The sequence below is a fragment of the Rhipicephalus microplus genome, chromosome X, assembly GCF_043290135.1.
Source record: "Rhipicephalus microplus isolate Deutch F79 chromosome X, USDA_Rmic, whole genome shotgun sequence".
Lineage (NCBI taxonomy): Eukaryota > Metazoa > Arthropoda > Arachnida > Ixodida > Ixodidae > Rhipicephalus > Rhipicephalus microplus.
In genome coordinates, this window is record NC_134710.1 from 471,696,560 (window position 1) to 471,722,828 (window position 26,269).

Sequence of the window (26,269 nt, forward strand, 5' to 3'; positions counted from 1 at the left end):
TCACTGCTGGTGGAGTTTCTGCCTGCAACGCCTACTTCAACAACTAAGTTAGCAAGTTTCGGTGATTATGCTTTCCAGCCAAAATGCATCACAAATTTTGTCACAATGGCCATTACGAAATTCCTTATTTCATCGGAAAGAATGGGCGAATAGTCCCGTCATGACATGCTGATGCTGCGAGGAGCAAACGACATGCAGCCCGCGTCACTAATGTGCTGCAGTGAAGCAAATCTTGCTTTCCTTAGGCATGCATTTCAATTACAACAGCGTTTTTTTTTTTTTGTTTTTTTTTTCGGAAGAAGCAGTGAGGCTCACCGTTTCCCTGAGTTTGCGGCAAAATTAAGACCAGGGATGGCTGGAAAACATACCCTAGGAACCGCAAACTAGCTGGCACAGCAAATGATCGGTCCTGGTTACTTCGAATAATTCCAAGTTTCTTGCATTCCCACTTTCTGGATGTTCTGTTAATTCGAAAACTCACCTAGTTCGAAGATTTCTTTTGGTCCCAGTGACTTAGAATAAACAAGGTTTTACTGTACCTGCGAAATGCATATCGTGACGTCTTCACTCTGTGACAAAGCAAGCTAGCTAGACTTTTGTTTAACCATACACAATTGAGACTGCCACACAAGCTGTTGCTTAACTCTTCGGAAATTCGTGCTCAATGTCACAAAACAAAAAATGTGAAATCCATGTAAAAAGCTGCCAAGATACAGGCTGTTGCTCTGCTGCCACCAGTGAAATGAGTGCATGGACTTACTATTAGCAGCACCTAAGAAGAGCCTTTGGGAGTCCCACTCGCAGTAATTGTACAGATGCAGAAAGCAGCGATTGCTAGATTGCCAAGCATTCACAACTACACACGGTGGCACTGACAAATCTTCACACATGATTATATGCCCGAGTGTACACAACATTTTATCCCCTCAAGGAGCTTTGCGAAAGACAGGAAATGTGACAGCAATCTTCACATAGTATTAGCTGCGGACATCACGTGTTAGCTAGATTGCAGCCTCGTGCATAGCATGGGACGGTTTTGGCAGTTCGACGAAATCTTGAAGGCCGCCTTTAGGATGATCGTTGGGAGTAGTTTTCACCACTGTAACATAAATGTAGCACTTTCAATGAAATATGGCTAATAGAGCAAATGTAGCAGCATTCCTACCAAGGCCTAGATCACTACAGCCACTTCTTTTCAGAACAGTCATCTAAATGACCCTTGCAATGTTTACGCACACTAAAGTTATCCCCTCCAGGCCAGCCACTGAACCAGCAAACAGCATGACCTACACACCCTCTGTCAAATTTCAGTGGTGTCTCATAATTTACACATAGTAAAGTGCACTCACTTTCACCTTTCTTGATGCATTTTGTTTTTGCGTCACAATTTGCAAAAACTCGTGCCTGAACAAGCTAGAAACAAGATGCTCAAATTGAATCTTAATTTTTTTTTTTACAAATGTTGCTTACACACATCGTGCATTGAATGCAGAAGATAATGCACATGCTGGAAGAAAAACAGGCAGTGAGACATGGATTACGCTGGCTTGCCGCTGCATAAAGACACTCGGTTTTGTGTGCAAGACGAGCTATAGCAAAGTCAGCCAAAACATGTGCTTGCGTAACCTTGCATGCTCTTGACTAGTGAATAATGAAGAGGCAAGTTGAGGTTGTAGGCCACAAAATGCTCAAACCTAAGCCCATGAGTTCTCAAACAGGGTTCCATAAAAAGGGCGTTTTAGGGTTTCGTGAGAGGTAAGAAGATTTAACCTACTCTCATTTTACAACCATTAGCACTCAATTTATGACTTCAACACAAAGTTTTGAAGAAATTTTGCATTTAATGAAGCCACTGTGCGTCTGCACACTGGGTGTCCATGGGTGGGAAATACTCACGCCGTAGTAGCACTAAAGACTGGCATCAGCACATGCCATGACATTTACGATTTGCAGGCCTGCAGTGACAAAGTGCACAGAATTCTCGTAATTCATGCTCGTAGGACCAGTTTGTAACACTTGCATGAGGATCAACTCAGTAACTCTGCAAGCCAAGATATGGAAGCCAAGATATAACTTATAGTGGTTGCTAAGCAATAGTGGGGTCGAAATGCACATGCGCAGTACAATGAAAGACCCACAGCATTACTTGCCTTCAGGTAGCTTCGAAGACCGAATATTACAAACAACTTAGCCTGTTTTTTGAGACTGCTTGTTATTTTGAATCCCTCTAGACATAACTAGAAGACCAGTCGATGTAAAGAGATCAACATCTAAAATTGCACTTTAGGTGCCTGGTTCATTATTATTCACTGTTACTATTACTAAATAAAAGTATTAATATTGCTGCGCATAAGGATAGGACAAAGAATTCAAAGGAGTTTTTTTTTTTTTTTTTTTCCTTTTTAGTGCATTCACCCTTCGCTAGATCACCCTCCCCAGCTTGTGCACCTAATCATTATCCCACTAAACTATAACATACGACACATTTTTGTTAAAGACAAGCCATCAGAGCAAAGGTCTTCTACAGCAAAATAGTTAAAAATGTAGAGTTATTTACAATACAACCTGATGACTACCAAAGGCTCTGAAGCCAGCACACACTGCATGGGCCACATTGGCCCACAATATTTTTTTTTAACAAATCAAATCAGGAATGTTGAAATCATGTTACAATCAGTCTTCAATACAAAATGCTTGTGAAAATCGGGACCAGAGTGTTTTTTATTTCATTTTTTAGATGTCTTTTAAAGAAAAAAAAACTTCCATTCCTTAGCCACTCTTTTCTAACAATTTTTTACAGGAATTTTACAAAAGCTTTTCTCTACAGTTGGCACTTTTTTTTGTTCCTGTGTTAAATAGGAAATAAACAAGGCACACGATAATTAGCAAGCTTTTTATATCTTGGCCGTGCTTGCCTTGCTTGTATTTTTTTTGACAGCCTAACGAAAGTCTGGACATAGTTCCCAGTGATGTGTATCAACACTAGCATAAAACAATTTATGCAATGCTTATATTTCACCTTAAATTTGACCATGAAACTGGAACACATTGCAGCAAGCCATAATGAGACATCCATGCCACCACCTTCAAATTATTTTTTTTTGGAGTGCTGAAAGCGTTTTTTGAAAACAAAATTTTTGATTGATATGTGGGGTTTAACGCCCCAAAACCACCATATGATTATGAGAGACACCGTAGTGGAGGACTCCGAAAATTTAGACCACCTGGGGTTCTTTCACATGCACCCAAATCTGAGTACACGGGCCTACAACATTTCCGCCTCAATCGGAAATGCAGCCGCCACAGCCGGGATTTGATCCCCCAACCTTCGGATCAGCAGCCGAGTACCTTAGCCACTAGACCACCGTGGCGGGGCAAAAACAAAATTTTTCATTTTGCACCCTTTTAATATGCCCGCATAACATATAAAAAAGCCAAACAAAATAAAAATTCAGAGTGGACATGCCTGTTTGATATATCACCGGTTCCCCCAGCAGCGAGCAAGTACAGTAAAACCTCGTTAATTTGTACTTGGTTATTTTAAAATCCCACTTAATTCGAAGTATTTCTGTGGTCCCGTATTTTGAAATGTAAGTTTGAGCAGATAATTTGAAGCTGTGGTCAGCCCAAGCGCAGTTAATTTGAAAACTTCGGGTGCAGTGTGCCAATTCCAAATCTCGATTTCGCCGCAAATCTGCGAAAACGACGGCTTTTAAGAGCCACTAGGCAATGTACTTTAGCAATACTAATGAGTGGTAGCTGAAGCACTCCTACCTGGCTACTTCCAGCATGAAAAATAAAATTATATATAAAAAAACGGTCTTGTGATCAGCTGAAATATGCGCCTGTGGAAAACAGGCCGTGTTTCACTGCAATACAGCAGTGACGCGCAAGCAGCATGCTGCATGCTTCTCGCAATGCATGGAGAAAGGATTAAACTAAGGAGAGGCTTTAACGTCAAATTTTGTGAAGCCGGAAGTAGGGAAGAGCAGAGGACTCAGCCATGCAATTGTGGGCACGCTACCACATCTCGTGCATGCACAACGGGCCCCAGCGAGAGGAAGGCGAGCCGATTTCAGATGCAACAGGCGGCACCACCACCGCCATCTGATAGACGAGCTGGAAAAGCGAAACTGTTGTGCCGATTACGAGCAAACGTGCTGCGACATTCACTTGTGTAGTGCCTGTTTGCTATTTGCAGTCTCATTAGGGCCCATATTGTGAATCTACAATACACTTACAGCTTCGCACTTCGTGTTTTTCCCGCTGAACGCAAGAGTGGAACGGTGCAAATCGGCGAGAAAGTCTGCACGACAGGATGTTTTCTTCTGCACATACGGTAAGTTTGGGGTATATAGAACATAGTCTAAGAGTGAAATGTTCTTTAATTTGTCTTGGTATTTAGCCAGATGGAGCACCTCCAAATCATTCTTCGCCATGCGTGTCACGATACACGTGTACGAGTATTTGCAGCAGCGTGCGTCGGCGAACTGCGACCATATCGAAAGAAAAAAAAAACTCGGGCAGAGATGGGGTTACTATGCACAAACGTAAACAAAAAGCAATAATTCAAAAACAATAAATCATCTTACTGTTCCAGCCTCATATAATTCTTGACTGTGCAAGCTCAGGTAAGAACAGTGGGCCACGTACTGCTTTCCGATAGTTGTGACTGTCATACACGAGGACGGCTCACCATCGCCTTTTGCATTTAGAGCCGTAGACGCTGGCGTTCTCGTTTAGAAATTCTAGGCTTCCTTTCCTGAGGCCCGCAACAGCACAGTGCCGAAGGAAAACAACGAAGCTGCAGCGCCAACCCTTTTCAGAGAAGTTGTTGTGAGCTTTGAAAACGACAGCTTTCAACCTTAAGCGATGTAAACTACACTCGCAGCCCAGAAGACCAATGCTCACTGCAGACTGCTAACGCACTGCATCATCTTTGAAGTGCCATAGCTGCATAAAAATGCACATTCAGAACTCCAGCTGGCTATCAACAACGCGGTCATACGAGTGGTGGTGCCGACAACACGAGACGCCGGCGTGCCCACTTTGTCCCACAACTCCCCTGCAAAAGCACGTGACTTCTGCCCCACCGCTATGCAGCTCACATTTCGAGGGCCTTTCCTTAGCTTTCCTTCGTTCATGTCGCAACATCAGTGCATCACAATTTATTCATTCTTTCTGGGAATTTAAAGAAATTATTAAAAGACAGTCTGGAGAAACCCGTAATGTATGCGAACCTTCGAGTGCCGGTTGCTCCTGCAATTCGCGCACCTGCACAGCTGGCGGAGTTCTTGCCTGCAACACCTACTTCGAAAACTCAGGTCGAAAGCTTCAATCGTGATGTTTTCCAGCCAAACACATGGCGAATTTCTTCGCACTGTTCATTATCAAATTCTATACTTTACGAGAAAGAAAGGGCAAATGGTCGCATCAAGAGCGACAAGAGCGAGGAGCAGGCGACATGCTGCCCGCGTGTCACTACGGTGTTGCAGTGAAGATGTCTTGTTTTTTGCAGGCACGCATTTCATTTGATCGCTTTTTTTTTTTTTTTTTTTGCAGTCACAGCAGTTAGGCACGGAATCCCCCCTTGTTTGCGGCAAAACTGTGCCCAGGTATTGCTCGAAAACATAACCCTTGGAGCCACAAACTAGCCGGCACAGCAAACAACTAGTCCTGATTAATTTGAATAATAATTTCAAGTTCCTTGCATTCCACTTTTCGTATTTTCTGTTAATTCAAAAACTCACTTGACACGAAGACTTCTCACAGTCCCAGACACTAAGAATTAACAAGGTTTTACCGTATGTAAAGCAAGAACTGCAGCAGATAGCTCTTCCATAAAATGGTCTCACTGCAAATAGCAGGGGGGGGTACAAAGAGAACGCACTCATTTTTGCCGTATTGGCGTTCTGCCGCTGCCAGGTCCGCATCATCCACATATCCCTTACACTCCTGGTAGTGACGCAAGGGCATTGCTGTAGGAAACTGAATCCCATGAAAGGTCTTGCGCTCAAAGTTGTACTGGTACTTGGTTTTCTGGAAGAAAAACCACACCAGCGGCTCCTCTTCGCCCTGCACCTGCAAAAGACACAGTCTTGTGAAATGAAAACGAACAACTGCTCACCCAGCCCAGCCAAAAGTTCCAGTGGGAGGTAAAATGTGCCAAGCCAATATAAACAAGTGTTATCCGGAAACTCCTGTGGACTGATAGACTAAGCAATGAAATATTAGTAGAGTTGTAATAGCAGTAGAGATCAAACACAGTAGAAAGGCACCAATGTGCTTGCCACTCGTGAAGCTGTTCTGTAGACTGCATTACAGTTGTGTTTAAGATGCCACCATTTTGGGCTGTTAACATTGCTATTTCTGCATATAACGACAGGACTTATGTGCATAAAAACAGTTGTACATAGACTGGCTAATTACAAAGCTTGATAATGTACCAAGACAACAGTGCCCATGAATAAAAAATAGATGTATTCATGCAGGAGGTAGTCACCGAGTACTGCACCAGGGTGGCCAATCTTTACATGGTCGGGGAGTGCATTACCAGCTAGGTCGAAATTATCACAGAGATGATGCAGGTTGAGCACAATGCCTGCCACCCACCACCACCAAGCTTAAGAAGAGGAGGCCACGGCAGGGCATAGGCAAGATGTGCACGCATCATCATTGCTTATAACTTAATAGGACTAATGCAGGTTGGTCATATCAAACGAGGCCCTTGCTGCCCAGAAATATGAAACTACATGAAAGAGAGAAGACTGAAAAGATTAAAAGTGAGAAAGACGCGAGCAAAGTGGGATAAGAAAAGGAGACTGCCGATTTTCCCCAAGGTGGGTTCACCCAGGGCTGCCCATCTTTGTGAAGCCAGGGACAAGGGCCCTGCTGCCACAGCCTTACAGGTCCAGTCAACAACTGTCGACTCACCGCCAGGATACCCCTTTCGCTGGACATGGTTAACTCGTGAGGCGCGGAAAGAGTTTGAATGAAACACTCCAGCCTTTTTAGATGGCTCTCATGGTGCCATCGTACAAAAAACTTCTGCAGAAGCAGACACCCCTGCAAGGACGGTTATTACCTATCTCTTAATGTTTTGCCTAGGTTTGTGCAAATATTCGAATATTCGAATGAATAGCAGGGTATTCGAATTTGCTTCTATTCTAATTTAATTTATTGGAAATTTCGAAGTATTCGCAATAAATGCATATTAATCCGAATGTACCACATGTAAAGGTGGTTTCACTGCAGTGTAGGAGTGTTGAACCATGGAGGCACCTAGTCAGGAGAAATCTGCTCTGCTGCAATGCCCCCCTTCAAATTTAAAGGGGCCCTGCAGCACTTTTTAAACATTGTCAGAAAACGCTGCTAATAGCTAGTCCAGGCTACCGAGGACATGCAAGGCAAATATTACAGTGCAGCATGCGGCATGTGATTTACAATTAATTCTCAGTCAGCTAAAGATTGCTCTCTTATCCCAGATAATGATTCCACAATCTCGGAAAGCATGTTTGACGTATTTTCTTTCCCCCTGCCATCCCTCCCTGCTTAGCTTCCAGCACTTTCTTTAGGACGAGAAGAGAGAATGCACTTGCAGCGTGTGACAAATACTTGCCAATCCGTGCGTACTGGACGGATTCTAAATATTTCTGCGGAGGTGAATTCATGAGGCAATAAGCTTATTTAGTAAATCCATTCCATGGCTACTTGAAATAAGTGTTGCACAGTCCCTTTAAATAAACATAACACCCTCAAATAATTTCATCATTCTTTAAAGCTTGTTACTCTTGCTTATATGCTCTAAGTATAGTAAATTGTAAAATGTTACGTATTTGACAGGTTATCACTTACATGCACCAAAGCCAAATCCTTCTACTACTTAAAGTTGTTCGACTTTCTTTGAAAGAAAAAATAAAATGGCATTGGCATAAAGGCCCTATAAATTTTTAAAAAATATTGTACAGTTTAGTTATGTCATGAAAAATATGACCATTTCTTTACATGTAATATATACTACTCGAATTCAACTTGAAATTAATCAACCAAAACCACTATTAGCTTCAAATTCGCTTCGAACCTAAAGTTCACGATTCATACAAGCCTAATTTTGTCTATCCTTATTCATTATATCACATGCTCTGCAGTTCTCTACTTCTCAAGTTTCTTTGTTATTAGGCAACTTTCTGTCCCATTCATTATCAACTGGCCAAATACAGTGGTTATACTTGACTAACAGAGGTAAGCTGTCAATAATGATTCATGCTAGCAAATTTCACAGCATGCAAACATAGGTAAAAGTGTGAAACACTAGAAAAGACTGCATTAGTTTCTACTGTCCCATTTTTTCCCTTGATTTGCACACTCAGATGTTCGCCATCATGATGAACCCAGACCAACAAGCCTAAGCTTGTTTCATAACACTTGTCAATCATGAGTTCAGAATGGCTGCCATATGCACACAAATTGTTAGATGGATTTCTTTCACACAAGATAGGCGACCAAGATAATGTTCGGCTTAGATACACATACTCATCTGCAAATTTCATGGTCTGGTTGTACAAATACACGTCTTTTACCTGATCAACTAGTATGGCACTGGCCTTTAACACAATCATCTTCAACCATATTTTGAAAGCTTTCTCGCTGAAACATGTTGTTAATGATTGCTTGCATTTTGTTGCAATCACTGCTTAAGAGTATGTAATAGCTGCCGAGATATTTTTCGTTATTCATTGTCCATACTTTATCTCAATCTAACTGTTCAAATACTTTTTCTAGTCATGCAATGAATAATAATGAGCAGATTGCCATCCTCTTGTAGAACTGATTTCTTGGTCAGGATTTCCCTCCATTTCACGAGGAAAAGCAGAGTAACGATGGAATCTCTCTATTATATTGACTGTGGTATTCACAAATGCCACAACTACTCCTGGTTGTGATGCAATGCCTCCAGAGCTGCAGATATCTCTACCGAGTCAAGTGCCTCTTCATAACCTAGAAATGCCACAAAAAAGGGATTATTCCTATTTGACAAATTTCTCAATTACGGTGAAACCTCGTTAACTCGAAGTCACTGGGACTGTGAGATATCTTCGAATTAAGTGGGTTTTAAATTAACAGAACAAATGAAAATTTCATGCAAGAAACTTGAAATTATTCAAGTTAATCAAGACTGGTCATTTACTGTGCCGGCTAGTTTGTGGCTCCAAGGGTGATGTTTTCCAGCAATACAAGGTCACAGTTTTGCCCCAAACAACTGGGAATTCCGCGCCTAACTGCTGTCACTGCAAAAAAAAAAAGTAATCAACTAAAATGCGTGTCTGCAAAAACAAGACATCTTCACTGCAGTGCAGTAGTGACCACGGGCACCGTGTCGCCTGCTCCTTACTGCATCAGCACGTCATGATGCGACCATTCGCCCATTCTTTCTCGTAAAATAAAGAATTTAATAATAGACAGTGTGATGAAATTCGCTATGTGTTTTGCTGTGAAAGCATCACCATTGAAGCTTTCGACCAGAGTTTTCGAAGTAGGCGTCACCAGCAAGAACTCCGCCAGCTGTGCAAGTGCGCGAATTGCTGGAGCAATGGGCACTCGGAGGTTGGCATACATTGTGAATTTCTTCAGACTGTCTTTCATTAATTTCTCTAAGTTCCTGGAAAGGATGGACAAATTTTGACGCGCTGACGTTGCGAGAAGCATGCAACATGCTGCCCGCACATCACTGCTTTATTGCAGTGAAGCTCATCTTGTTTTCTACAGGCACATATTTCAAATCACAACTGTTTTTTTTATATATATAATTTTATTTTCGAGCTGGAAGTAGCGAGGCAGGGCTGCTTCAGCTACCACTCATTAGTATTGCTAAGGTACATTGCCTAGTGGCTCTTAAGGGCCATCATTTACATATATTTGGGGCGAAATCGGAAATCGGCACACTACGAGTTTTCGCATTAACCGGACTTGTGCTGACCGCCACTTCAAATATCTGCTCAAACTTACATTATAAAATATGGAACCATGAAAATCCTTCAAATTAAGTGCAATTTCAAAATAACCGAGTTCAAATTAATTAGGTTTTCCATAGTTCATTAACTGCATGCGGGTGATTCTGGACAAAGTATGCTTTCCTAAAGCGAGCTCGTTATGTAGGTTGATAAAGTCCGAGTGTGGCTTTCATCCTATTCGAAATTACCTTCATGAACATTTACTACACTGTTAAAAGAAAACTGATCAATCTACACTTCTGCAAGTCATTCACGTACCCCTTTTTGTGTATTAGTAAAACATTGCAATTTTTTCCAACTCACTAGAACGTCACGATTTGAAATAAAAAGATGTTTCTCAAGGCTGGAATCGTGATTTCGGACATTACCGAGTTCAGATAAAACATATTTTTAGTCAAAATATCATAGCCCATTGACGAAAAAGTAGACTTCAAGTCGCAATACACGCACTTTCACAAGCTCATTCAGACATGCCATGAAGATCACAACAAGTTAAGGGGCCCCAGCGTTGTTGATGGCAAATTTAATGTCTCAAACATCCCATGCACATGAACAACATCATAGCATCAGCTAACACGAGTTATTTCAAAATGATTTTGTTTCCCTCTTTCTTGTTCTTGATGTATATTGCCACGTTAAGATTACGCCCCCTTCGTGAACATTACAAATTATTCTGGAACCTACATCGTCGCTAGCGATAATGCTAGAATATTTGATGGCAAGGGTATAAATGCCAACACGCTTCGCCGCTTGTCAGTTGATCAACTGCCGACGCTTCGTTCCCTGCTATCACTGCAAGACTGCAATCCGACTTTGCATTTACTGGGCACAGATTCACCAAAATAAACAGTTTATTATTAGACCCACAGTGTGCTCCATTCATCCACGTCACGACACCGTGACAATATGCTACATATCTGTGCCAACGTTTGTATCGACCCTCTTAATTTGTTTCATACTTACAATGTTGCTTTTCTCTTTATTACAGTAAACTATCGTTAAGACCAACCCTGTTAAGACGAATTCATGCTTAAGACGAAAAACACGGGAGTGTTGGTTTAGTTTCCCATAGACTCAATGAAAAAAAGGACTGCTTAAGGGGGGAGGTGGCGTTGAAAAAAACTTTTTGTTTGTTGACCTAGAGCAATGAAATTTGGCATTCATACTCGTAAATGTCTTGAAGAGAAAAATGTGCAGTTTCGACGTGATACCTTGAGTAGTTCTCAAACTACATGGTTCGATTCATATGGTCTGCTCGTGGAAAGCCTAGAGCTGTAACAAAACATGCCAGGAAGTTGCAAATGGTGTTGATTTTACTCAAAAGAAGACTATTGAGCACGACAATCTCAGAATTTTTTTATCACTTCTCTTTTTGTTTTTATAGAGGTCATCATGGCTGCCTACTACTATGCCACAGACATGGTCCTCATTCGGGAGCGCTTCTTCCCACGAAAATGAGCACTGTTCCGGCAAACTCTCCCCCCTCCCAGCACCACCTTCCACGCAGATGGTGGTGAGCCACTATGTACTTCCGGGGAAAACTACGCTTCCTCTGCCGAGCCATGTCACAGAACGCCACATGCAGTTTCGAGAAAGGCTTTCCTTCTCCTCCAAGCACCAGAAACTGGTCTCGAAAAAAAAAGAAAACTTTATTTAAGGCCGAGCCGACCCCATGTTTGGGGGTTTTGGTCCCAGCCGACATCGTCGTGCTGGCCGGCTCTATAAAAACCATAAGCTGCTATAGTAAACGTTGCTACCTGTTGCTGTTTTGGAAATGATTGCCTCCCTATTCCGCCTCTGGACGAAGGCTACAGTGACATTCGTTCTAGTGCTCGCCGCTCTTGGCTACCACTACCATTGCGACACAGGGAATTCATAACAGTGGTGGCAATAGTGGGATGCCATCAAACCGCGAATTCCTAACACTAAACACATTGTCAGAAACGGTGTCATGTACAAGTCATCTTCTAGAAAACAACTGGGTCATAAACAAGAATACAAAGATTTTCAGACCCTAAAGAAATGTTTTGGGATTCAGAAAAAAAAAAACTGCATCAAAATCAGTCCAGTCCTTCCTGTGCTACACTTTCCACGAGCAAATTTTCTCACAAGTGTGTCCAAAACACACTTGTGAGAAAAAGCCTGTCAAAGTTTTAAACAGGCTTTTTTGGATGAACTTTCTTTTTTCTGGTTGGATATTGATGGAAATTGGCACAGGCACTTAGAATGGCCTCACAGAGCTTCCATAAAAATTTCGAGGCGATACCACAAATACTTAATGAGAGACAAATTATTCCTTCATTGAACCTCGTGAAAGGGCTGAGCATAATGCTAAAATAAAAAGACAATAGTGAGAAAACTGCGTTTAACGTTTCAACTTCTCTTTACGTCTCTAAAACACCTAAAACTCTGGTTTGTCTTATGATATTTGATTTCTCAGGCATGTGCCTTTGTTGCCTTTTTTTTTCCATAACCTTCTTTTCTCGATTTACAAAGAACAAGTATAAATTTCAAACCAAGTTCTTTGTATCAAGGAGTGGCGAGATAGATATCACAGAAAAGATGATGATGATGATGATCATGATGATATATGGTGTTTTTTGGCGCAAGGGCCATTTGATGGCCAAAGAGCGCCAGTTCATGGGACAAGAGATGTGGACAATGATTGTAATTAGCGGCTGTATAAGGGCCATAAAATTCCTCGCGGTAAGGCGGGTACAAACATACAAGTAATAAAATCATGACCATGCTGTGAAAGGTGTGTGTGGTGTGAATAGGTGAGAAAAGTTGGTGATAATGAAAAACGATGGTGGACATGTATGGCATTAGCACAAGTGCCTCACTCGTTCATACCCTTGCGTCCAAGGGCCGTGAGGCAAGTGCTTTCTTGTGTAGCCACTGCAGCGAAAACCTCTCAGGAGAGGTCGTGCTACGGAATGCCCGGGTATATGATATGAAAACTATGAATTTCTTTTAAAAACGCTAGCAATGATTTATAACTAAAAAGCGGTTCCCTACCGACGAACATTGCAGGGTGTAAAGGTATATGTTGTCGGTAGGGTAATGGAAAATGTTGTTTTCTTAGAGTTTCTAAGTGTTTGCATTGGATTAACATGTGAAGGACTGTTAGTGCTTCACCACATCTGTCACACAATGGTGGATCGCCACCAGACAAAAGATATGTGTGTGTCGCGTATGTGTGTCCTATCCCGAGTCTCGTTAGTATTATATCTGTATGACGCGATTTCGATACGGGCAGCCAATGACCAAGGTGTGGCTTAATAACGTGTAGTTTGTTTTGTGTGTGTGTATCCCACTTGCTCTGCCAGTATACCCTGAGGTTTCGTTTGAGAGACGGCTTAAGGTCAAGGGCCGGGATTGATATGGGTGTAGGGGCAGTGCTTTTGTGGACGGATGCAGCGAGCTATCTGCCCTCACGTTGCCTTGAATCTCACGGTGCCCTGGCACCCAGCACACTACAACATGTTGTTTGAGTGTGTAGAGTGTGCACAAAATGGAGTAAAGTGAGACAAGGACTGGGTTTTTGTGTTTTTTAAGAGTGTGCAGAGCCGTTACCACACTGAGGGAGTCCGTATAAATTACTGCTTTTTGTATTTGTAATTGCTTGATGTGTTTGGCCGCCACAAGTATCGCATAAGCTTTCGCTGTGAAGATACTTGTGTCTGGATGTAGAGGGCCAGCATCCGAAAAGGATGGGCCAACAGCAGCATAGGACACAGAGGAGTTAGACTTGGAGGCATCTGTAAAGAACTCAGGACGTGTGTATTTGAGTTGAAGTTCCAGGAAGTATGTTCGGATGTGGGCAATAGGCGCATGTTTTGTAACTTCTAGAAAAGACACATCACTGTCTATAGTCTGCCATTGCCACGGTGGCGGGTATGCTACAGGAGCCATTAAACTGTGTTCAAGTGAGACTCCAGTTTCCTCAGCTAGACTCTTCAGGCGAACTGAGAAGGGCTGCCTCATCGAAGGCCTGTTTTGAAACAGAGTTGAGCTTGACAAATCATTAATTGTAGAGTATGAGGGGTGCTTCTTGTCTGCTTTCACCTTAAGGAAATAAACAAAGCACATGTAAGTTCTCTGCAGATGAAGTGACCACTCATTTGACTCAACATAAAGGCTTTCTACGGGGCTGGTGCGAAAAGCACCCGTAGAAAGGCGGATGCCCAAATGGTGCACGGGGTCCAGCATCTTCAAGGCACTTTGAGTAGCAGACTGATAGACAACGGTCCCTTAATCTAAGCGGGTGCGAATGAGGCTTCTATACAGGTTCATGAGGCATTGCCTGTCACTACCCCACGTAGTACGTGATAACACTTTTATAACACTCATGGCTTTTAAACATTTTGTTTTTAAATACTTGATGTGTGGTACGAATGTCAACTTGTTGTCCAAGATTAAGCCTAAGAATTTATGCTCTGCATTCACAGACAGACGTTGACCGTTCAGTTCAATGTCAGGTTCTGAGTGCACACCTCCCTTTCAAGAGAACAAGACACACGTGCTTTTTTCTGGATTCAGCTGGAATCCGTTTTCTTCTGCCCATTTGGAGAGCTTGTTTAAACCTAACTGAACCTGCCGCTCACATATTGCTAGGTTGCATGATTTAAAGCCAAGCTGGACGTCATCGACATATATGGAATAGAACATGTTGCGGGGGATATACAGGTGCAAGGAATTCATTTTAATAATAAAAAGTGTACAACTAAGTACACCACCTTGCGGCACTCCCGTTTCTTGCACAAATGTTTGGGAGAGAGTACTGCCCACACGGACGAGAAATTTCCCATTGGACAAGTAACTCTCGATTATGGAAAGCATTCTACCGCGCACATTCAGGCGAGACAAGTCTCTTAATATCCCAAAACGCCATGCTGTGTCGTAAGCCCTCTCGATATCGAGAAACACTGAGAGGAAGTATTGTTTGTGGACAAAAGCGTCTCGGGTCTGTGCCTCGATACGCACCAAATGGTCGGTGGTGGATCTACCCTCTCGAAACCCACACTGGAACTGGTCGAGCAGATTGTGTGTTTCAAGGAAATGTAAAAGTCGGCGGTTTATCATTTTTTCAAAAAGTTTACAAAGGCAGCTGGTTAGTGCAATGGGCCTATAACTTGAAACTGAGGAAGGGTCCTTGCCCTGTTTCAAAATAGGGATAACAATAGCCTCTTTCCAGAAAGCAGGGATGGTACCAGAAAGCCAGCTGGCATTGTATAGAGAGAGTAAAGTTTTTCGCGTTTCAGGCGGCAGGTTTTTCAACATTTCATACGTGACACGGTCGTAGCCTGGTGCAGAATTACTGCTAGAGTTTAGTGATGTTTGTAGCTCAGCTAAGTTGAAAGGTTGGTTGTATGCCTCGTGTTTTGTGCACTTATATTCTAGTTTCTGTTTTTCTATCCTTGCTTTATATCTTTAGAAAACTTCAGTATAGTGTGCCGAGCTCACTTGCTCGTAGTGTGCACCGAGGAAGTTCGCCTGATCTTCCAGGCTGTCACCCTGTGTGTTTACGAGTGGGAGTGAGTGTACTTGTCTTCCTGCTACCCTACGAACCATGTCCCAGACTTTAGCCTCTTGTGTATATGAATTTATCCCTGATAAAAACTTGTGCCAGCTTTCTCTTCTGGCCTGCCGACGCGTTCTCCTGCCTCGAGATTTTATTTTCTTAAAGCTCTCAAGGTTTTCTGCTGTCGGCGAGTTGCGCAGCAACCTCCATGCCCTGTTCTGTTCCTTTCGCGCATTCTGACACTCAGTGTTCCACCACGGGACGTGTCGTTTGCCGGGCAGTCCAGATGTTTGTGGAATGCACTTGGCTGCTGCGTCAGTAAGAAAAGATGTGAAGCACTGCACAGCTTCATCTATGCCTAATCCGCATATGTCGGTCCAACTTAAGTGTGTAATCTTTTGAAATTGTTCCCAGTCGGCTTTGTTCACCAGCCATTTGGGAACATGTGGAGGACATTCATATGTTATTGGTGTACTTAAAACTAAAGGAAAATGGTCACTTCCGTATGGATTATTTATGACTTTCCACTGAAGTAATGGTACAAGTGAAGGAGATGCGATACTGAGGTCTATGGAGGAGTAAGTATTGTTTGCAAGGTTATAATATGTTGCCTCTTTTCTATTCAACAGACAAGCACCTGATGAAAAGAGGAACTGTTCAATGAGACGACCTCGTGCATCACATCGACAGTCACCCCATAAACCGCTGTGCGCATTCAGGTCCCCTAGAACCAAATAAGGTTCTGGTAACTCATCTATTAAAGACTGGAAATCATGTTTTTCCAGGCGGTGTTACGGCGGTATGTATAGAGAGCAGATGGTGACGAGCTTATTCAATAGAACTGCTCGAACAGCCACTGCCTCTAGGGATGTTAGTAGTGGTAGATGACTGCATGCTACTCCTCGATTAACTATAATGGCTACACCACCAGATGACGCCACAGCATCATCTCTGTCCTCTCGGAAGACAACATATTGACGCAAAAAATTTGTATTCTTGGATTTTAAGTGTGTTTCCTGTACACACAGCACTTTTGGAGAATGTTTGTGTAGAAGTTCTTGGACATCGTCGAGGTTTCGAAGTAGTCCTCTGACGTTCCATTGTATAATTTGTGTCTCCATTATGGGAGTAAAGAAGTGCTGTGTGTACGAAATTAGTGTGGCTTGTGTCTAAAGAGTGAAGTGACTTATCTTACAGAGCCTTTAGAAGGCCCTGTAATTACCGTTTTTTCTTTTTTAGAGCGGTCGAGGGAACCCCGCCGCTCCTTTGGCGCAGTCTGCGCCGGTGCAGTTGATGTGTCCATCGCCTCAGGAGAGACGACAGATAATGTTGTTTTCATTGTAGGCTTCGTCGTGCCAGACGGAGCCTTAAACCCCACCGGGCTGGAGGTCGAGGGGACCTCTTTAGTTTGTGTGGTGCCCTGGCTGCTGCCAAGGTTCACAGGGGCATTCGGTGGGGGCTGTATTCAAGGAGGGTGGGGCAGCCGAGGCTGCTCCCCCCATGGGGGCTTGTGGCGTTTGCCTCGGCACGCTGGGCGTGGTCCAAGGCATTGCCGAAAACCGAAGTGGTGCTGACCCCCCTCGCACCACTTCGGCATACGATGTGTTCCCAGCAAAATGTGGGGAAACGCGCTGCCGCGCTTCACGGAAGCTTATGTTCAATTTAAACTTTGTATTAATAATTTCTTTTTCCATTTTCCAGGCCACACATGACCTGGAATATGCAGGATGGTCACCCTCACAGTTTGGACAGTGGACTTGTAGCTGACAGTCATCGTCAGCGGTATGACTTTTGGTGCCGCATTTCGCGCAAGTAAGCTGTCCTCGGCAGCTCTGGGAGCCGTGCCCGAACCTCTGACACTTAAAGCAGCGCCGCGGGTTGGGTATGTATGGTCTAACTGGCAGTTTAAGGTATCCTGTTGCTATTTCAGTGGGGAGGGTGCTAGATGCGAAAGTTAGTATGATGTGCTTCGTTGGGATTTCCTTATTTTCTCTTCTTATTTTGATACGCTGCACCTGAATGACGTTTTCCTCTTTCCAGCCTGTTAGAAGTTCATCATCAGAGAGGACCATCAGGTCTCCATCTGATACAACACCCTTCACTGTGTTCATGGTTCGATGCGGTGTGATTGTGATAGGCTGATCCCCAAATGCTGTGAGTTTATATAGTCTCTGGTACTGTGTGTTGTCTTTTAATTCAAGTAACAGGTCACCACTGGCAGTCTTTGTGGCCTTGTAGCCTGCACACAGCGTTTCTATGAGACATTTGGACACAAGGAAAGGTGAAATACTTCTAGCTTTCTTTTCTGTACTTTCACAGTGAATTATGTGGTATTTGGGGAAGTTATCTTTTTTGTTTGGAACAAACTCAAAAATTGCATTGGTGCGCCACCTCTTGGAGGGGCGATTAGTTGTAAGAGGGCTAGGGGTTCCCATAAATTTGATACCTTATTCGGCGGCCATGCCAGCCACCCACCACCGAGCCCAACAAGGGGACGCTGCGAGACGCGAAGGAGGCGCAGGCGCCAGCCGTACATGGCCGCTATAACCTAATATATCTACCCAAGGTTGGATATTTACACTAGGTTAACCCCTGCCGCCAGAAAAAATTGGAAGTAAAAAGAAGTGAGGAGAAGACAGGAAAGATGTAAAGTGAGAACAAAAGACGAAGATGTAGGGAGAGAGAGATAGGAAAAGGCGACTGCCGATTTCCCCTGGGTGGGTCAGCCCAGGGGTGCCGTCTACGTGAAGCCGGGGCCAAAGGGGTGTGTTGCCTCTGCCGGGGGGCCTTCAAGGTCCAATCACCCAGCGTCGGCTCAACCCCCAGGATCCCCTTTTCCCCGGACACGGCAAAGCCACGCACGGCTAGGCGTGGGAGGGAGTAGAAACTCTCCCGTTAGCTCGGGTCCGTGGTGTCGCTACACACCAAACGCCTACTTGCGCAGACGCCCCTGCGGGGATCACAGAAAAGATTGTAATTGAATAAGACCATATACTGAAATGATTACTGTGACGAAGCAGGGAAAGCGAGAGCAGACGACGGAGTGGCCGATCGCTGGAAGGCGAGAAAAACGAAGGAGCTCGGGCTGCAGAGAAGATTAAGAAGGGCGCGCGCAGGCGAGACAGTTTTTTTTTGGAACGCCGGCAGAACGGGCGGCAGGTTGTTGGAGAACCCGCATCTACGCGCGAGGTTCGCATACACAGGGCGCCTGTCTTCGGGACAGCGAGCGCCTCACGGTCCTCGCCTGGCAAGACCTGGGACGCGGCCTGCTGCTCTCGGAGAACCCGCACCTACGCGCGAGGTTCCAGATTGTCCACCGCCGTCGAGACGAGCGTCGCAAGGTCCTGGCCTGGCGCGGACGAGCCCTGTCTGGCTACCGGCTACCGAGCGACGGTTCGTTCACTCGGCCCTTAACCCCTGCTGCTGCTACGTCGTTTCCACACCGGACATCTACCCGACGACGATTACGTCATCACAGGGACTCAACCAGCCCACAGCCTCCTGGTCCCCAAGCACCGCCACGTGAGACAATTGACTAGTAGTGTACGCTGCCGCTTTATGTATTTCGTGTGTGTATGCTGTCAAATACAATTGTAGTGTGGTTTGTTAACGTCAGATACCGTCTCCTCCATCCGCAACGCGTCACACGCTCTGCGGCGCGACGAACCTCACCAACAAACATCACATCTGGCGTCCGCGCGACAGGACCGCTCTTATCCTATAAAAGAGCAGCGCGTCGCTTATGCGGGTCTGACGGTTGACGATGGAGACGGACAAGCTCACAGCAATTGGAAAGGAACTGGGGTTGAGCGGTCCAGGGCTAAAGCAGTGGATCGATGAGGAGCGCGTACGTGAACGAGAAGCGCGGGAAGTACGTTTAGCCGAACGCAATGCGGCAAAAGAAGCTGATGCCGAGGCACTGGCGAGGCTACAAGCAGAAAAGGAGGTTCTCGAACTAAGGTTGAAGCTCCGAGAGTTAGATGCGACAACGGGTAGCGTGACTACAGGTCAATCAGTAGAGGGTCCGCACATGGGTTCTCCTCAAAGCTACGAAAGTCCGCACAAACTCATACCGCCCTTCAACGAAGTTCGCGACGAGCTGGACGCGTACATCCAGCGCTTTGAACGCGTCGCCAGGAGCCAGGATTGGCCGCAAGACAAGTGGGCCCTTTCACTGAGCCTTTGTTTGACAGGTGAAGCGCTAAGTGTTGTTGGCAGAATGGCACCTGACCATGCCATGGATTACGCAACGTTAAAGAAAACGTTGTTGCAGCGCTTCCGGTTTACAGAGGAGGGCTACCGCACTAAGTTTCGGTCGGCGAAGCCTGAGGACTGCGAAACGGGTCGACAGTTCGCTGGGCGATTACTAGGTTATTTCGACCATTGGCAAGAGATGGCCAAGACCGAACGGACGTACGAAGCTCTACGAGACGTTATTGTTTCAGAGCAATTCATCACGCAGTGCCACGAGAAGCTGGCAATCTTCCTGCGGGAAAGGGATTGCCGAGGAATTGAAAAGCTAGTAGAAGCTACTGATCATTATATGGAGGCGCAGGGTTTCGTCAACCTTGGTAAAGGTAAGGACGACAAGGACCATAAAAAGCCACCAGATCGAGCGCAGGCCGCACTACGGAAAGAGGAAAAGGACAAACCACATTGTTTGCTTTGTGGAAAGCGCGGTCATAAGGCCTCAGATTGCTGGGCAAATACTAAAGGGCCAAGGACAAAACCAGCCTTCTGCGGAAAATGTAGACGTAGTGGGCATAGCAAAGAGGACTGCCCTAACAAGGGAAGCGGTAAAGCCTCGTGCCTGAAAGAGCAAGCAGAAGGTCCGAAAGCATCAAACCAGGAGACACAGGCTTCCCGGCAAGGTACTGATTGCTCGAAACGTACGAGAATCAAGTGGGAGGACAAGTCTATGCCTACGGCCGAAGGCGTCCTTGAAAACCAGCCCGTTACGGTCTTACGGGATACAGGATGCGACTCGGTTATTGTGAGAAGGTCCCTTGTACCAGTCAGCAATCTGACGGGGAAAGTTTCCTCTGTGTGTCTTCTTGATCGAAGGGTACTGAAACTGCCGGAGGCAGACGTGCGAATTATTTCACCCTTTTTCTCAGGCAAGACTCGCGCGATCTGCATGGATGACCCACTGTATGACGTCGTTCTGGGAAACGTCCAAGGGGTCCGTGACGCCTCCGATCCTGATCAAGATTGGAAAAGACACCTACGTCCAGCTAGTCCGATGAAAATATCATCTAGGGTGGGAGCGGACGACGGATCGCTGACTGGATCTTATACTACAGATGCATTCACTTCGGTTGCGAGGCAATCAAAGGAAAACGAAGTCGCCGCGACAGTCGGACGGAGTTCTCGTCGCCTGCCGGTACCAACAATACGTCCCCTAGATATGAGTGCACGTGACTTGCAGAAAAGTCAGAGGGATGACGCTAGCTTACAGAAATGCTTTGAGGCCGTCGATAAACCCATCCAGACCAGGTTTGCCGAGATTCTTTTCTTCACAAAAGAAGAAATTCTATACAGGAGGTACAAGCTCAGATCGAAGAGAGAAACTGAACAACTTGTTGTACCTACAGCCCTCCGCCATTGTGTAATGCAAATGGCTCATGAAGGAATTCTTGCGGGCCATCAGGGTATAAAACGCACAACAGACCGTATCCTCGAGGAGTTCTATTGGCCAGGGGTACTTTCTGACATCACACGATTTGTGAAATCGTGCGACACGTGCCAGAGAACTTTCCCAAAACACTTAGTTGGGCGAGTACCGTTGGGTAAAACCCCCGTCATTGATACACCGTTTAAGAGAGTGGCCATTGACATTGTGGGACCATTATCTCCCAAGTCAGAAAAAGGGAATAGATACGTTTTGACAATGGTGGACATGGCAACGCGGTATCCTGATGCGGTGGCGCTGCCAAGCATTGAAACAGAAAGGATCGCTGAAGCACTGTTGGAGATGTTCTCGCGAGTGGGGGTACCTCAGGAAATCATCAGCGACCGAGGCACGTCTTTTACGTCCCACCTAATGCGCGAATTCAGCAGGCTTCTATCCTTCACACAGTTGCCGACGACACCATATCATCCCATGGCAAATGGTCTTGTCGAGAGGTTCAATGGCACACTTAAACGAATGATAAGACGAATGTGTCAAGAGTGCCCGAAAAGTTGGGACCGGTACTTAGCGCCTTTACTTTTCGCCTATAGAGAAGTTCCGCAGTCAAGTTTGGGCTTCGCCCCGTTTGACTTACTGTATGGCCGTTACGTCAGAGGGCCCATGTCAATATTGAAAGAGATGTGGACTGGTAATCATCTAGATGATGAGACGAAGACCTCGTACGGCTATGTAGTTGACCTGCGGAGACGTCTTGAAAACACTTGTCGTCTAGCCAAGGAGGAGCTGCAGAAAGCCAAACTTGTGCAGAAGAAGCACTATGACATGAAGACTAGACCACGGCGTTTAGCTGTTGGAGACAAGGTGCTGCTGCTACTCCCGTCGGACAACAACAAACTGATTCTAACATGGAAAGGGCCTTTCACAGTTCTAGAGAGGAAGAATGACGTGGATTACGTTATTGATTTAGGAACGCGAACATCTCTGTTTCACGTCAACCTCCTCAAAAAATATCAAGAACGACCATCGGTACCACAGCCAACAAAAGAAGCGTCAGTCGCGTGTCTGGCTGATGATACTGAGCACGACGATCTACCATGCGTACCTTTTCAGCAAAAAGAATCTGCTGCCGATGTGAACATATCGGAAGCACTCTCTACTAAACAGCGCACGCAGATCGCTAGAATACTGCATACCTACGAGAATGTATTCACCGACATTCCCGGCAGAACACATCTCACCCAGTGCAAGTTGAATGTCGCAACGGATACACCAGTGAACATACGGCCGTATCCACTACCGTTTGCTACCAAAGAGGCAGTTCAACAAGAAATTAGAGACATGCTGAAGCAAGGCATCATCGAGCCATCTGAGTCTCCCTACCAGTCGCCGATAGTAGTTGTCAAGAAAAAAGACGGGACAATACGTCTATGCATTGACTTCCGGCAACTCAACAAGATACTGCTGAACGACAATGAGCCCATACCTCGAGTTGATGTTATTTTTGGACAACTGGGGAAGGCACGATATTTTTCTAAGTTCGACTTTGCTAAAGGGTATTGGCAAGTCCCGATGCATGAAGAGTCCAAAGCAATGACAGCGTTTTCTACATCAGCAGGCCTTTATCAGTTTCGTTTCATGCCGTTTGGCATTAAAACCGCCCCAGCTGTCTTCAACCGTCTAATGAGGAAGGTGGTAGCAGATATACCCCATATTTACTTTTACTTCGACGATGTGCTCGTTGCAACCGAGACGTGGACAGAACACGTGGCCACACTTGAAGCCTTTCTTCAACGAGTTAGCGAATCCGGGTTGACGATTCGACCAACGAAAAGTGAGATTGGTCAGCGGTCAGTAAAGTTCCTCGGTCATCACGTCGAAAATGGCATCATCAAACCCCAGATCGAAACCCTTGATAAAATACGGGCAGCCAAGCGCCCACAGACGAAAAAAGAAGTACGCTCTTTCCTTGGACTTACGGGCTATTACAGAGATTTCGTCCACAAGTACTCCGAGATAGCAGGACCATTAACTGAACTGACTAAAAAGAGAGCCCCTAACAAAGTAATTTGGGGAGTGCAGGAACAGAAAGCCTTCGATGCACTCAAGACCATGCTGTCTACACAACCTGTCTTGAGAGCACCCGATTTCGCTCAGCCTTTTGTACTTCGCACCGACGCCTCGTCAACAAGCGTAGGTGCCATACTTATGCAGCGGCATGGTGCTATGCTACACCCAGTGTCGTACGCTAGCCGACGACTGCAACCACGAGAAACTGCCTATTCGACAATCGAGCGCGAAGCCCTGGCACTCACGTGGGCCATCCAGAAATTTCATATTTACTTGTTCGGGCGAACGTTCATACTACAAAGCGACCACAAGCCTCTCGTTTACATCAACTCCGCCAAACACATCAACAGCCGTGTTCTACGTTGGAGCCTCATACTCATGGAGTACGACTTCAGCGTTGAATATATAAAAGGCAGTGAGAATGTAGGAGCAGACTATATGAGCCGGTTGCCAAGCGCATGAACATCATCGCTACACGGCTTGAGGATTTCGCAGTGTCGGGTATAATTGATGGAATTTTTTGTTTCGGTGCACATTACTTACCGTGACGGACCAACTTTCATCTCGTCTTGCGAGTACCTTTGAGAGTGTCGGGTGTGCGGGGCCCTGAACACTGGTGACAACTTTTGTGTCTCTTATGTGTGCCGAGTGTGCGGGGCTCGGAAGTGTAGTGCAGTGCTCCGAGTGCGCGTGTACTACGGTGTCCCAAGGGATCCAGTGGCAGCTGCAAGTTCTTCACAGCGAAGAACCTTCTTAAGTGGGGGGGTAATGTGACGAAGCAGGGAAAGCGAGAGCAGACGACGGAGTGGCCGATCGCTGGAAGGCGAGAAAAACGAAGGAGCTCGGGCTGCAGAGAAGATTAAGAAGGGCGCGCGCAGGCGAGACAGTTTTTTTTTGGAACGCCGGCAGAACGGGCGGCAGGTTGTTGGAGAACCCGCATCTACGCGCGAGGTTCGCATACACAGGGCGCCTGTCTTCGGGACAGCGAGCGCCTCACGGTCCTCGCCTGGCAAGACCTGGGACGCGGCCTGCTGCTCTCGGAGAACCCGCACCTACGCGCGAGGTTCCAGATTGTCCACCGCCGTCGAGACGAGCGTCGCAAGGTCCTGGCCTGGCGCGGACGAGCCCTGTCTGGCTACCGGCTACCGAGCGACGGTTCGTTCACTCGGCCCTTAACCCCTGCTGCTGCTACGTCGTTTCCACACCGGACATCTACCCGACGACGATTACGTCATCACAGGGACTCAACCAGCCCACAGCCTCCTGGTCCCCAAGCACCGCCACGTGAGACAATTGACTAGTAGTGTACGCTGCCGCTTTATGTATTTCGTGTGTGTATGCTGTCAAATACAATTGTAGTGTGGTTTGTTAACGTCAGATACCGTCTCCTCCATCCGCAACGCGTCACACGCTCTGCGGCGCGACGAACCTCACCAACAAACATCACAATTACACATATTTTTTTTGTTTTAAAGCTGTAATTGGTATGATTAAGTATGTTATTAGGTACGTTATTACAAATATTCACTGAACTTTTTTTATGTAGAGTGACTTATTGCATCAAAAAAATGGCTCACACCATGACGGCCTATGCCTTCTTTCCAAATAACAAAGTTATGGGCAAGAGACTGTTGGCACAGTAATTTTTTAGCTGTATATTTAGTGACGCAAAATGGGCATATAAAAATTTGTGCCCCTGCTCCATACATGCTTTTTTGCCACTATAGCCGTGAAAATCACCATGATACAGCCGATCACGGAACCGCTTATCTACGAGACTTTTATTGTCTCAGAACATTCATAGACGCTCGTGGCGACACCAAGTACGGCTCCAAGCACGTCTAAATCACATCACAATAGCTTATTGACAGCACTCCATATGACCATAAAGAGTGCAGTCGCGTGGACAGTGCAGACGACGTGTGATGATTTAGCGGTGGCGCTCGGTGATGATGCACAAAATGTGTAGCTACAATGGCAAAAAAGCAGCGTGCACTGTGCTGGTATCGCATTTTCGAGTGATTACGTGCGAAACTGCCAGCCGCTCTTATGAGCAATCCTTGGTAGTGGAGGGGGGGGGGGGGGGGACGAGCTTGACTGTGGGGTCCGCTGCCAATGCATAAAATGCCCGTAAGCAATTCCGAGGAGCTAGCGAGTGATGTGCTTCGTTGATTGCAAAAAAAGCACGTCTCTACAAGTGCGCTAGCACATTGTTCTTGCCCGCAGTCCCATCGTCAGCAGAGTTGGGCCTAAGATGACCCCAATAATGCCGCGCTCATAGATTGTGCGCTCGCTCGTAGTAATCTGATCCTGCATCCGCTTACAGCTTCATTGCTTGCGAAGAAGCACGTCCCCATGAGTACGCTAGCACGCTGTTCTTTCCCATAGTCTTGCTGTCAGCGGAGTTAGGGCTAAAGACGACTCCGATGACGCGGCAGCTCGTGGACCGCGCGCCCACTCATAGTAATCTGATCGCGCATCCGCTTACAGCTTCTAACTAAAGCGTAATTATATCCTAAGTGATCGTCGAGCTGTGAACACGTCACAAAGTAGAAATTTTCGGGAGCCATGTCCTTACGGGGCATAAGCAGACAACTATTTCCTGGAGCGAGTATCGGGTTAATCGAGAGGCAAGCTGAGGCAACATGGCAGCCACAGCCAATCAAGGGCCTCAAAACGACCTTCAAACATCTCCTTTTTGTGCCCTTCTTTTTAAGGGGAGGAGCCAGCTGAGGTGGGAAACGTAAACACAGAGAAATGCTCTTTCCGATGAGCCCAAGGAGCCGGTCCTGGCTGCACCATCGCGAAGCTATGTGCCATTTTCCTTATGAAAGTGCTCGACAAAAGAAGGTCATTTTTCACACTAAATATAGCTGTGTCATGTCCTCTTTGTGGGCCTGCGACTTGTAATCGTGAGTAAAGTTAACAGAGATCTCCAGCTGTATTTCGTTCAGGAGGAGTTACTCCAGGCTGAAAATAGGAAGGTGAAAGGAAGGTGAAATAGGAAGGTGAAAGGTGAAGGTAAATAGGTTTCTG

At 45.6% G+C, this 26,269-nt stretch overlaps 1 protein-coding gene across 7 annotated transcripts in view; it reads right to left on the minus strand.

Moving 5' to 3' along the window:
- Positions 1-26,269, minus strand: part of LOC119160815 (endoplasmic reticulum transmembrane helix translocase) — a 520,848-nt gene that overhangs the window by 310,785 nt on the left and 183,794 nt on the right. For all 7 annotated transcript variants that reach the window (XM_075881403.1, XM_037413063.2, XM_075881402.1 and 4 more), the window contains one exon: positions 5,891-6,081. In XM_075881403.1, the coding sequence (XP_075737518.1) occupies positions 5,891-6,081 (191 nt within the window). The remainder of the gene's footprint in view (positions 1-5,890; positions 6,082-26,269) is intronic.